Raw genomic sequence first — 14,283 nt, 5'->3', positions numbered from 1 at the left:
ATGTCAGGGCGACAAAAAGCTCTCCTTCTTGCTTCTGGAATAGGGGGTGCAGGCTATGCGGCCTGGAAGACATTTTTTCCCTGGATTGGTGATGATATCAAGACAATTAGAGCTATCTTGGTAGTTCTCAAAAAGATTGGTGAAAACTTTAGCAAGGTGAGGACAGTTTTGGATATGTTTGAAGATGACGTAACAAGATTACCGAAAAAGGCGTTCATCATTTTTGAGGATAGACAATACTCGTACGAATTTGTCGACGCCATGGCCAATAGAGTGGCAAACCTTGCTGCATCATGGAACCTTCCTCGAGATACCCCAGTCGCCATGATGCTAGAAAACGAACCTGCATTCGTATGGACATTTCTAGGTGACATATGATTTGTCTCGAGCAATAGTCTTTTTATATAAATATATTAAAACGTAGATTTTCATTAAAATACATAAACCATACCTTCTACTGTAGGTCTGCAGAAGGCAGGACTAGTAGGAGCCTTTATTAACTACCACTTAAAAGCTCATCCACTCATTCACTCCATCAAAGTCAGCGAGGCACCTGTTCTCATCACTGGCTCAGGTACATGCATTATATCCAATTAATACAATTAATTTTAGAAATGATTCAACAAGTAATTTGAGTTATCTTTCTTTCTATGACAGGAGAAGGCCATTTGGAGTCGATCCTCGAGATACTGAACGATTTGCCTGACCTTAAAATTTATGTCCAGGGAAAACGGCAAACTGACCTCCCTTCAAACTTTGTTGCTATGGACGACGTTCTTCTTCGGACTCTTCCTGTGCCTCTTTCTAAGGCACGCCGGGAGGGAACCACCTTACGCAGTCCCGTCTGTTACATATATACATCTGGTACAACAGGTGTGTACAACATTTGCTTTAAACAGAATTGCAAACTGTCATGCATATTTTCAAATACTTTTATGAATTTTCAGGACTACCGAAGCCAGCGATCATCAACCATTCAAAAGCCGTGGCTGTCTCGTTGTATTGGCAAACATTCGGTTACAATGAAAACGATATATCTTACGCTGTTACACCTCTATACCACAGCGCTAGCACCAATATGTGTCTATTCAATACAATTGAAAGAGGTATATATTCGCTTTCTTACTTAAGTACCTGGGGCTCTTTTTACAAGAGAACTTACAACTAAGACCAAACTGTACTTTTGCAAATTGATTTTATTCTTTACGGTGATAAAATTGTAATTTTATTATAAATAAGCAGAAATTAGTTATGTAATTTTATACAAGTATAATTCTACAAAATATTAAGTTGGCAAGATTTAAGAATTATGTAAACTTAATTTTAGACTCTGTCTTAAGTTCTTTTGTAAAACCGACCCCTGATTATCGCTTTCTATAGGAGCCACTATTGTCCTCCGCCGAAAGTTCTCCGCCCGTCATTACTGGGAAGATGTGCGCAAACATAAAGTTACAGTTATACAGTATATTGGAGAATTATGCAGATATTTACTACGTGTTCCAAAGGTACACTTTATAATGTTATTGAAAAAACTAGTAATTTTCAATATACTGGTTGTACAAAGTATAATATTAAGTGGAAATAAATGTATTTAAAACAGAATGATCTTGATGGTGTTCACAATGTGCGTGTGGCGTTTGGGAATGGACTTCGGATAGACATATGGGAAGAATTTAAAACCAGGTTCAAGATTCCGCGGATAGTAGAATTTTTTGGAGCAACGGAGGGAACTGGAAGCTTTCTGAATGTTACTGGTAAAGTTGGTGCCATCGGCAGGATATCTCCTTTTATGGTAATGTCGCAATTTAAAGGGAATTTGCAGTCAAATGAAAAAAAGTTTATTAATTATTTTCCGCATTTCCATGTCATACATGAGCAATTCTTTTATATTATTAGACGATAAAAAATTAATTTGACTTGTCTCCACAGAAAATATTGTTAAACATTGAAGGATCATTATCCATCTGTAACTCGTATGAATTTATGCTTTCATGATTTTCCGAAAGAATTCTAATAATTAAAATGCACACAATTTCAGCATAACTTGTGGGTCAAGATTTGACAGAAATTGCCTTTTAACTTGACATTTTTCTTTAAAAAAAAGTAATCATTTATACTAGTGAGAGTTATCTCTCAAATCAGAGGGTCAATGAGAGTTGTCTCTCTTATCAGAGGGTCAGCGAGAGTTGTCTCTCTTATCAGAGGGTCAGTAAGAGTTGTCTCTCTTATCAGAGGGTCAGTAAGAGTTGTCTCTCTTATCAGAGGGTCAATGAATCTCAATTTAAATTACTAATTTCCAAACCATTTTTAGTCAGATTGGACACATGTTACTTGAAACAAATCAGATTTATTTTTGAAAGTTTAGAGTGTTGTATATTGCAGAAAGCAACCATATTTCGGGATAAAAGCTTTCAAATAAATTTCATTAAATTCGACATCAGATCCGAAAAACCGATAAGAGACAAAAATGGGAGATGTATCCATATCAGACCAGGTTTGTACATTGATTGTCAAATTGATGAAATTTGGTGCCATAAAGACCAAATTAAGTTTGAGCTTAAGTCTTGATTTTCACACTTATTTCAGGTGAAGTGGGTCTCATCATTTGTGGGGTAATCGAAGAATACTACTCTGGATTGTACAAGGGTTCTAAGGAAATGAACGACAAAAAATTCATCCGAGACGTCTTTGAAGAGGGTGATCGCTGGTTTTCATTCGGTGATTTGATCTACCTGGATGAAAACTACGACGTATATTTCAGAGACAGAACTGGGGACACATTTAGGTTAGTGTAAGAAAACAAAACTTTTAATTTTTTCGCGCGTAAGGGATGTCCTGTACTAGACAGGTGACACAATCTGTCTGATTCAGTGATTCTATGAAAGTATTTTTTTAGTAGGCTAGCATACTTTCAAGATCTTTAATAATATTGTTTTAAATACATACTTTTATATAAAACTGGAGATTGTGGGAGCGAAATTCTTCCTTCCTTTTCTCTCCGAAGACTGTGACCTTGATTTTAACCTTAGAAAAAAAGTTAATGGCATAGTTTCAGGTTATTACCAACATTTATGTCAGCTCTTTAATGAAGTTCATCCTTTTTCATATTCTTGATGATCTTGTCCAACCGAACTTGCGTAAAATTTATTGCACGGAAACTAGCTTAACACTTCTTTTTCGTTAAGATTCTTTCTACAATCGACCTTTTTCTTAATTTTTTTCCAGAGACTTTGAAATTCCCAAAATACCTTAACTTCAAAGTTTTAATAACCTTAAGCGATTACAATATTTATGTCAAGTATGAGCAAGCAATGTTTTTGTTACCTATTTTTACACTTTTTTTCAGCCAATGAATGTGGAAATTCCCAGATATATATATGGATCTGCTTATGCCATGCTTTTTTGCAATTTTATGCATAGATATGAGATTTGATTGTTTCTAAAATACAAGGATATAATTCTGACAAAATTTGTGCATTCTACTACTAAATAAATCGAAGTTGTCGGAAAGCCTTTAGTGTCAAACGAAGTGTGTGTGTGTGTGTGTGAGGGTGTGTGTGTGTGTGTGTGTGTGTGCGTTACATCTTTTTTAGTTATAAGCAAATTTAAATAAAGTTTAGAAAGTTTAGTGTCAAATGGCTATGTTAGTGTAAATGTTAGTCATCCTCATCCAGGGTTCTCCACATTTGAAAATTTAACCATGGAGGAAGCTGCGCGAAGGCGCAGTGCGACCAAAAACATGAATGCACGTTAGACTTCCTAACCTTCATTAATCAATGATTGGTTAATTCACAAAACTTAACCACTTCAGCACAAAAAGTTGAAATAACCAATAATCAATAATTTTTTAAGCTAAAAAATAAAAATGAAAAAGATTATGTATCTTACTCTACAACTGTACCAAAATTGGTCCAAAACTGTAGAAACATTTTGAAAGAATTTCAAAATAATATTTTGATAGAGTAACCATGGCAACAATATTTAAAAACTGATATACAGAATTGATATGTTGCCTGTTATATGAAACGTTTTATTTAAATATGACTAAAACTGATGGATTGGTAGTAGTTTGAAAAAAAAAATTAATAGACAGACAAACGAACGAACGCTGACATCCTACTAATGCCTAAGCTTTTTTAACTGCATGGACTGTGAAAACTTACTGGTGGCATGCATGGTAAAAGTAACTTAGTATAACCAGGGGCATAAATTTGCATAACTGTAATTTTGCTTTCTCTATTCTGTCTTTTTCTAAACGTTCTTTTTCCTACATATTGCATTTTCGCCGAGTTTCCTCTATTGTTTATTCGTCCACGTGCCCCAGTGCTAATAATAGCGCCACACGACGTTTCATAAAAACGGGAGGTAACTCTAAAACTAAGACGACGATTGGCACTTGCGTACATTATATCAGAAAGATAATAAAGTTAATACCGGTACTTAAAAACAAAGCATGAGGAATTTATTAAATGCAAAGAATAGGAAATTTTGAAAGGGCTCATTTTTTTCTGGGCATAGAAATCGGATGCTTGTTGATTATCATGTCATTTTTTGTAAATCTGTTATCGTAAAGTAAACACGTTCATTTTTCCCAAAATTACATGTATGTGTACAGGATAATTAATTCTCAAGATATTGATCATCAGCTGATTGACTCTCCATTGTCACGCTTCACAGCATAGTCACCGATTAGCGGCCGTGTTTGTAAAGCACAGTCCACTTTCCCTCGAGGCATGCGAGATGCATGGCAGTCGTAGTATAAACACAATTAACTACTCAAGTAATTAAAAAGGAGGTGTATATACTAAAATGCAATAAAAATTTAATCATGGCGGCTGCCGATTTTAACCATGGCGCAGCTCGTTTAACCATAGCGCACATAAATTTAACCATGGCGGGCTGCCATGGTAAAACCCCTTGTGGAGAACCCTGCTCATCAACAAAAGCTTTAGCAGGATAAAGTAAAGGAGATGGGTGAACAAGGCGCGCAGAATGCCTATAGCTCAGATATATAAAAATCATAATCGGTTTGTGAATTTATTATTTAGAGTAAAGTTCTCATTATTGAAATTTATGAAATTATGACAAACAAAACTTTTCTAAAGAAAATTTTATCTGCAAAAATTATTTTATCATTAAAAAAATGAAGTGGTATTCGTGGGGTTCAAACCCCTAGCAATAAAAACCCTGAGTTTCATTTTCCTCTGAGACTAACACGCTAACCACTACGCTACACAGCTCTTGATGAATTGTGGCATTTAAATCAAGTTTGTGATATGACCCTTGACTAAATGGACCAAGTATTTCTCGAAAAGATGCGAAAGTTGTGTCATAAAAGTGTATTTTTAAGGCATAGTGGGTCTTTGCTCTATGTTTTTGTTGACCAAAAAATGTATATTTTTTTTGCAATCTTTGAGGGTAAACTTTGAAAAATATGGAGCGAAGACCCACTCATATCGAAAAATTGTGTAATAGTATTAGAAAATGACCCTTTTTTGGCCTCTCTTGTGTGAGTATGCTATTTCATAAGCAAATAATTTCGATCTTAGTGCAATTTTTGCAAATTGTGGAGATTTTACATAAAGTATACTTTAATTTAAAATGAAATATCAAAGAAAATATAGTTTTAATTGAGATTTATTTTCTCACCTTCATGTTTGTTGAACTATAGGCATTGCGCTCGCCTTGTTCGCCCATCTTCTTTCTACGAAGCTTCTTTCCTTACTCCTCAGGAAAATGTTAACAACAGTGAAGGAGAAACTTCAGCGTACTGTGCAACAGGACATTTGAGAAGTGGTGTCAATCAAATGTTACAGGGTTAGAAACTCCCTAAAATTACAACTCGCAAATAATTGCGAGTACCAAGAAAGTGAACTCGCAATTTTATAAGACTACTCGCAATTTTCATATTAAGTTAAATTAATATAAATTAAATACATGTAACTTAAGGAAAAAGTATATAAAGTTAAACTAATATAAATTAAATACATGTAACTTAAGGAAAAAGTAACTACTGTACAATACACAAAATACAACTACAGTGTGACTTTTATTTAAATTACTGATTTAAATCAAAAGCATTGTGTTCTGTCATATTATATAATTTTGCTACAGTTTCAATGCAAAAAAATCAACTTGCAAGTTTTTGCGAGTTACTTAATTTTTAACTCGCAATTTGGGAATTCTAACTCGCGTTTTGCGAGTTGTATATAGTGAATTTCGAACCCTGTGTTAGTCAGAAATATCTGACATTTTTCAGCTTTTTTCACGATTTTGATATTTTACGTGGCCAGGAAAACGTCAGAACCGGCGCCATTACGAAAACTGGAAATTTCACTGTTTCCAACCGGAGCTGATTTTCGATACTTGCGAACTGAATTGAGTGCCGAACTTACGATTTATCAGTAGCACTATGCTTCTAGTACTCACCAATATCGATGGAAAGAAAATATAACTCCACATTTCGATACAGGTCTTGCAAGATTTTAAAATGCACGAAATGAAAAGAAAACTCGACGGTCTGATAAAATGTTTTCACCAGACTGTATATTTTATAAACAAACCATAAAAACGATGTTGGTGAGTACTAAAGGCATTGTACTACTAATAAGTTGTGAATTCAGCATTTAATTCGGTTCGCAAGTATCGAAAATCAACCCGAGAATGCCGCCTCCAGTTGGAGGCGGCGAATTTCCAGTTTTCGTAATGGCGCCGGTTCTGACGTGTTCCTGGCACGTAAAATATAAAAATAGTAAAAAAGCCAGGAAAACGTTAGCTGCAGATTTGTAGCTCTCTGCTTGAGAAAATTCGGATAGACAAAGCAGAGAGCTACAGATCCAGTAGAAACCTTCGATTTACGCCGCCGCTTTTTTGTCGCTCGATTCGAGTATTATTTCTTGTATTTAATGCTTTCCCCCACTTTAAAGATAGTATCCGATAATTAACCATATATTTTACTCCTATTCCTGAAACTTTATTTACCTTTCAACGGTTCCAGACTTTAGAATAAATGCATTCCGACGTCGACGTTGGTATCATCCTGAAATAACACGCCCGAGTTTTCAATTTTTGTTTTTTTTAATCTCATTTCTTTTTTACATACATATTATATTCTTTGTAGACAAAATACATGATATTTGAACCTCCTGAATATTTTATTTACATTTTCTCGGCAAGTATATGTTTTTTAAAGACTTATTTTCGCACGACCCCTAATATGGACATCGGAATGGGAATTTTTAAAACCGACATTCCAAAACCATACCAGGGCTGTTTGAGACCGTTGAAAGGTAGATAAGGTATCAAGAATAGGATTAAAATATATGGTTAATTATCGGATAATATTTTTAAAGTGGGGGGAAGCATAAAATATAAGAAATAATACCCGAAGCGAGCGACAAAAAACCGGCGGTGTAAATCGAAGGTTTTTACAACGCTTGAATCTGTAGCTCTCTGCTTTGTCTATCCGAATTTTCTCAAGCAGAGAGCTACAGTTCTGCAGCTAGGAAAACGTCAGATATTTCGGACTATCAAATGAGGATACATGTACTAAAACTCCAAAGAACATTTAGAAAATTTGAAATCACAAAATTGCAGTAAAACGTATGACTTTACAACATTGCCTACTATATTTTAAAGACCATACGTTTTGACACCATAGACAACTACGGAACTAACAAATTTCATATCTTGTCATTTGGCCAAAACCATTCTGATTCTAGATACAAGTACTCTGAGGTTAATATTTAAAAGATGTTTGAGTTCCTCATTGACAATATTTATAGGTTTAATACTGGAAGAATGGTCTGCTAAGACCATATTAGGTTTTCCTCAAAGACAATATCGATGTAGTCTTTGGAGACCAGGTCTTCAAACAATCTTTTGGAATTCCTGTTTGCGTTAATTGTGCCTTTTTTTTATTAGCAAATCTGTTTTTGTACTTTTAAGAAGCAGAATTTAATTCAAAAACTTCTCTTGCTGTGCCCTTCATTTGACATTTAGGTATATTTTAACCACAAACACTGGTCCCAGCTGACAAAGCAGGTAACAACATTATCTTTGTTTGTAAGGCTCATTATTTTAATTGTATTTTAGAAGAACTGAGATTTAATTCTGATTAATCCAACTTATACCCATATAGCTTCCTTTCTTAGGAGGAAATTCTTCAAAATCATATGTCAGTTTTAAATATTTTTTTTTATATTCCCAACAATTAAAATGAATTTGAATTACCTTATATCTATACTGGATTCCTAAACTTCATAAAAATCCTTACAAAGATACATAGTGGGTTCCAGTAAATGTTCTACCAAGCCTCTTTCTTTACTCTTCACTAAAACATTAACAGCAGTGAAGGAGAAACTTCAGGAGAACTGTACAACAATATGTTCAAGAAGTGGTGTAAATAAGATATGAATACTTAAAAATTCCAAGGAACTTTTAGAAAATATGAAATCACAAAATTTTAGCAAAATCAATTACAGCAAAACGTAACGTACGACTTTTCAACACTCTACGAGGGTCATTAAATAAATTATGCAAAAGGTCATCTAAATATAGGAAAAGCATGTAAAACAGATTCTTAATACTTCCAATCCCTCAAAGGATTCCCTGTTAACATTTACACATGTGTAAAGTCTTTGTATAACCATGACCAGAAAACCTCAGCATACTCATTTAGGGATGCCCTAAAGACACTGATGAATAGCACTTTCCATGATATACCTGAAATTGTCAAATCTTCCTTTGATTGCTTTCATATGTTTTTGGAATAAAAAGATCTCACAATGGATGGGATCTAGTTAATATGGGGGATGCCAAAACTCTGTAAACTTTCCTTTCTTCAAATATTTTATTTATTTCTCTATCCTTATTTGCAGCAGCTTTTTTTAGGTGCAGAAAAAATACTCCGTAGACCGGTATTTGGGCTTGCTTTGCAGGAAATCTGCTTAGCTTTCCTGGTTGAAATTTTAACATTAACGTTATCATTAATAGTCCTTCCTTTGGCTGAATGTACGTTTTACTAGACCTCTTGAATAAAAAATAAATTTAAAAAACATATTTGGAGTGCTTCTCTTTGCAATAATAGGACGACAGCTTTCTCTTTGATTCCATATTTTATTCTTGATCTTGCTTTTCGGCTATAAAAAGTACACCAATGTTTCGTCATCCATCATTCAAGTTTGTCAAATCTTCTTTTTTGTAAGATTGTTTATTTTTAAGTAGACAATTGGCACATTTAACGTGTGTTTTCTCTTAAGCATTTGTAAAGAAATAAGGCACCCATCTGATAGAATTATTGTTAGATTTATTTCATTTGTCACAACTCTATAAGCTGTTATGGCGATGAAATGTTTTGTGTTTTAGCAAAGTCTATCAATGGAACTGTTATGACGATGAAATGTTTTGTTTTTTTAGCAAAGTCTATCAATGGAAATTTGGCATTTTCAGATATCACAGCATCCACAGTTTCGGTGCCCCTACAGATTTCGATCGACCACTTTGACTGCGATCTTTTAATTGTACTTTTTTTTCTTTTAAACCGAATCCACCTGAAAACCATACAGCGTGAAAGACTAGTCTTTCCACATATCAAAAACATATCTTCAATATCAGTTATTCAGCTATTTATGTAATGAAGAAAAGTTTTCACACACGCCCTCATTTTCATCTTCTTGGCAGAGATCATTTTTGAACAGTTTTCAGCTCAGTGTAGTGACCATGCTTACTTTAAAAGTGAATTCCTTTGCGACAACAATAGGAAAACGCATGGGGTTTTCTGTGATTAAGAGTTCTTTGATAGAACTTTTCAATTGCTCAAAAATAAAATTAAATACTTCTACATTTATTATGATAAACTGTAGTTGCATTACTTATTGAATGATCCTCGTAAACAACCAACTTCCCAACGATAAAAAAAGTCCAGGCTTTTTGACATCATTGACAGCTGCTTCATCAGTAAAAATGGAACTCGTAATTTTTTTTTACCTTGTCATTGGTCATTTACAGCATTATTGTGTTTAAAAACATTCTGATTACTTATGTAGCAATATTCTTTTATCCACTGCATATGAGGTTATGTCTCAGTTGATTCGATACGTAAGAGCATGCTCTACATACGAACAATTTCTAAAACAAGGCAAGCTATTGACAAACAAGTTAATGAAACAAGAATATCAACAGTCTCGTTTAAAGTCATCATCAATGACCTTGTTGCAAATTACAGTCTGTCGAATGTGGTTGACTGACGTTTTTCAAACATTTCATGCCGAATTCTCTACGGATTTCTCTGTTTACCTAACCGTGACGAAAGGCTCACAATTGGTGTGTGACCATAAGGGGATGGTACCTGATCCTACTTCCCATGCTTTCATGGGTCCTTGTTTGCACTGCTTTCTTTCTTTATTGTTTATGGATTATTTTATACACCCTGGAACTTTTTTTGGAGGCTAAAATGATTGAAATGCTCTGGTGAGGAAGAGATCAGACTTTCAACTCAGTGAGTTCAAGACGAACAATTTAATATATTATGTTCTCTGATCTACAAGCAAATGTTTGCCAATTCTTATTATCGGTATTAAGATTGGACTTTTAATTTGTAAGTAGAAAAAGGTTTTTTTGATTTTAAAAAATGTGGATGCTAATAAAAGATCTAAAGGTCTTGGCTTCCCTTCTTTTCATCCGAAATTTCAACGAGGATTGTATTAGGCAAATTATTTAAAACATCTTTACCTATTCAAGTTTGAGTTTCAACATCGGGTTTGTCTTATTACATGGTATATTTCAGATGGAAGAGTGAGAATGTTTCTACTGCTGAAGTCGCTGACGTTGTGAGTCGTATTCCATTTATTCGTGACGTCAATGTCTACGGTGTGACAATTCCAGGTAAGTTTCCAACATTTTAAATTGTCAGCGTTATTTATGGGCAATTTTATATCAATTATTAACGTTGCAGATTTGTTTCACATTGATGCAGATTAGTTCTAAAAAGTCCAACTTACTAAAATATTCGCATTGAAAAAAGCTAATCATCAACTCTTCCCTCCTGCTGCAAACAAGTGATACACATAATCGTGAAATGTGAAAGCTCTAGAAACAAAGTTCAAATGTTATGGCCAATGTTAAAAATTTTTAAAAGAAGGTCAAACTCCAGGGTCAAGATCAATGGCAAAATTGTTGGTATCTAAAGGAAGGTCTTGTCACAAGGAATATACGTGTGAAGTATGAAAGCCCTAACACCAACTGTTCAAAAGTAATGGCCAAGGTTAAAGTTTTTCAAAAGTAGGTCAAACTTTAAGGTCAAAGGATCAAAGTTGTTGGTTTTTAAGGGAAGGTCTTGTCAAAAGGATTACACATGTGAACTATGAAAGCCCTAGCACCAATTGTTAAAAAATTATGGCCAAGGTTAATGTTTGGTAAAATTTTGCAAAACTGGGTCAAAGTCCAAGGTCAAGGTCAAAAGGTCAAATATGATGGTACCCAAAGAAAGGTCTTGTCACAAGGAATACACAGGTGAAATATGAAAGCCATAGCTGCAGCCAATCAAAAGTTATGGGCAAGGTTAAAGTTTTTGCGGAAAGACAGACAGACGGACGGACGGACAGTGCAAAAACTATACGCCCCCGAATCTTAGATTCGTTCCGCTTCAATGATTTTTGACGGATTTACGACCTTTTAAATTTTTCACGGTTTTCCGCAATTTTTTTCTAAACGCTTGCAGATACTGAGCTGAGTTTTGGTATGTGACTTTACCTGAATGAGTTATAGATCAAGTTTGCTTTTCATTCCGCTTCATTGATTTTTAACGGAATTATGGCATTTTTCAATTTTTAACGGGAACCAGATTACACTTGTCGGTAGGAGACTAGTATTGCTAATGCAATACTCTTAGAATGCTTGTTCATTACTACTTTGGGGTTGGGAAAGCATTTGTGATATCACTTCATCAATTATTATCGTACTAACTCTTAATTGCAAACAAATTATGTTTTGAACTGCATTATAAACGTGGACTAGTGGTTCTCTGGCATGAGGAAGTCTTATATTAATTGGAGTTTGTCGTTCATTTAATTTTATAAAAATACTATTTTTGCAAATCAACATTAATAAAGATATGATTTGAAACTAGTTCATACCCCCATTATGGTTTTCCTCCATTATGGTTTTCTCTGTCAGTGACATGTTTTGATCTTCTTTCAATATCAAGGTGAAGATGGGCGAGCTGGAATGGCGGCCATTCTTCTAAAACAAGAAAACGACAAAATTACAGAAGACAAATTGCGAACAATTTACTCAGTCTGTGAGAAGGAACTTCCGGTCTACGCTCGTCCTTTGTTCCTCCGCTTCATGTCGGAGTTCATCGTCACACAAACAATGAAGAACCGCAAGGTGGAGCTAGTGGAGGAAGGTTATGACCTGGAAAAGGTCAAGGACCCACTGTATTTCATCGACTCAAAAAACAAGACTTATTCTCCTCTGTCTCTGGAAAATTTCCAAGCTGTAATGACTTCAAAATTATGATGTGTTTGAATAATTTAGTGGTATCCACTTTTTTTTCAAAATGTGATTCCTTTACGAAGAATTATGTTTTGTATTATGCATCCAACGTTGTTCTTGATTTCAGTATTTCAGATAATATTTAATGTTGATGTAATCTTTTTATTTGGAAGTTAGTCTCATACTTCAATACTGTTTTGGGTATCAATTTAGACTGTCTTAATTAATTATCTTGAATACCAATCAATATACACGTTTTGAAGATTTTTATGCCTTTAAGAAAAGAAAAATAAACTGTCCGTCCGAAATGAGTTTTTCTCTATATCCTCAAAAGATTTAAGTATTAATGATAAAAAAAAACACAACTAGCTTTTTTTATTTCCTTTTGAAGAGTACCATTAAATTTATACATTTTTACATATATGTGTTTTTGACAAACTTAGTACTTCTTAGAAAACTTTCGTAGAGCAGAGTATCTATTATTACCTTTTTAACATGATGTGTCCAAAGGAATTTTTAAATCGATGTTTCAAAAGAGTTCAGGGGATTACCGAGTAAATTTTCAGGAAAGGCACTGAAAACAAATCTCAGCAAACTCTGATAATTTGCATAACAAAATTCAGTTTGTTTTGTTCTTATTTTAGCATTTTTGCACCCTAGTATTTCTTTGATATATTTCACAGTAATATTTGAATAAGAAAGTTTAAGTACGTTTGTGTTATTCATCCTTAAGATGAAACAGAATGGTTGTCAATTTTTTGTACGAAGGAAAAGTCTGAGTACTTATTTCGTGCGTTTAAATTGCTCCTAAATAATTAATTTGGAGAGTAGTTGTACACATTAACATTATATTCTACTCATGTTGACAAAGGTTTCCTTTACTACCATTGATTGGATAACGATTGAAAATTCAAAACTATAACAAAAACTCTCAGCGTTTTTTTCCAATATTTCCAATATTTCCTTTAAAGAAATCCGCGGAATGATATAAAATGTCCGATAGCGAGATAAATGGCCCAACATCCCCATGTACCAATCAGGTGAAATATTGTAGGACAGAACTTTAAGTCCCTATATCATCATTTGGGCTCTTTATGTTATTAGTCCCCTACCGGTGAAACCGGAGGGGACTATAGGTTTCCTATAGGTTTCCTCTGAGTCTGTCCGTCCATCTGTCTGTCTGTCCGCTTCATTGATTTTTGACGGAATTATGGCAATTTCAATTTTTAATGGGAACCAGATTACACTTGCCGGTAGGGGACTAGTATTGCTAATGCAATACCCTCAGAATGCTTTTTTGTTGTTGTTTTTTTTTTTTTTTTTTTTTTGTTGTTGTTGTTTTTTTTTTTACATTTCTTGTTCTTAAATGCCTCAAAAGCCAGAAATTATTTCTTTCAATTAAAAGAATTGACAATTACCATTACATATTTTAAAACCCCTTATGTAAAACGTCCACCAAATGTTTTTATTGTGGAAAAAGTGTCCTGTGTTTACTTATATATGGCTCCTAATGTCTGACAATTACAACCCCCTTGGCACGTAAAAGATCTTTTCTCTGGATTTCCAAAAAGAGTAGGCTCACTGGGGGCCGCCAGAGAAACCAAAAACCTTTCAATTACCGGTCAAATAAACTTCATTTTTCGCCGAAATATGGCTGAAATATTGCCGACTCGGCAATAATCAATCAATCAATATTATTTATTACCACACAAATTGTTCGGCTTGTATGATTTTTCATCCTTTTCCCAATTGACACATTACGCTGTTATATTCTCCTTGCAACAAAGT

General features: G+C 34.2%; 1 protein-coding gene across 1 annotated transcript; it reads left to right on the top strand.

Moving 5' to 3' along the window:
* LOC133182014 (long-chain fatty acid transport protein 6-like) lies at positions 1 to 12,864 on the top strand. Its single transcript, XM_061316713.1, has 10 exons — positions 1 to 367; positions 464 to 574; positions 658 to 873; positions 948 to 1,106; positions 1,381 to 1,505; positions 1,601 to 1,792; positions 2,383 to 2,494; positions 2,587 to 2,785; positions 10,787 to 10,884; positions 12,206 to 12,864. Exons 1-10 carry the CDS (start codon positions 1 to 3, stop codon positions 12,517 to 12,519), a joined length of 1,893 nt encoding a protein of 630 aa, XP_061172697.1. The 3' UTR covers positions 12,520 to 12,864.
* The last annotated feature ends 1,419 nt before the right edge of the window (positions 12,865 to 14,283 follow it).

This window comes from Saccostrea echinata, unplaced genomic scaffold (genome assembly GCF_033153115.1).
Source record: "Saccostrea echinata isolate AGI-Se365-2 ecotype Australia unplaced genomic scaffold, CSIRO_AGI_Sech_v1 ptg000009l, whole genome shotgun sequence".
Lineage (NCBI taxonomy): Eukaryota > Metazoa > Mollusca > Bivalvia > Ostreida > Ostreidae > Saccostrea > Saccostrea echinata.
The sequence above is the reverse complement of the archived record's forward strand: the minus strand, read 5'-3'. Positions and strand labels throughout refer to the sequence as shown.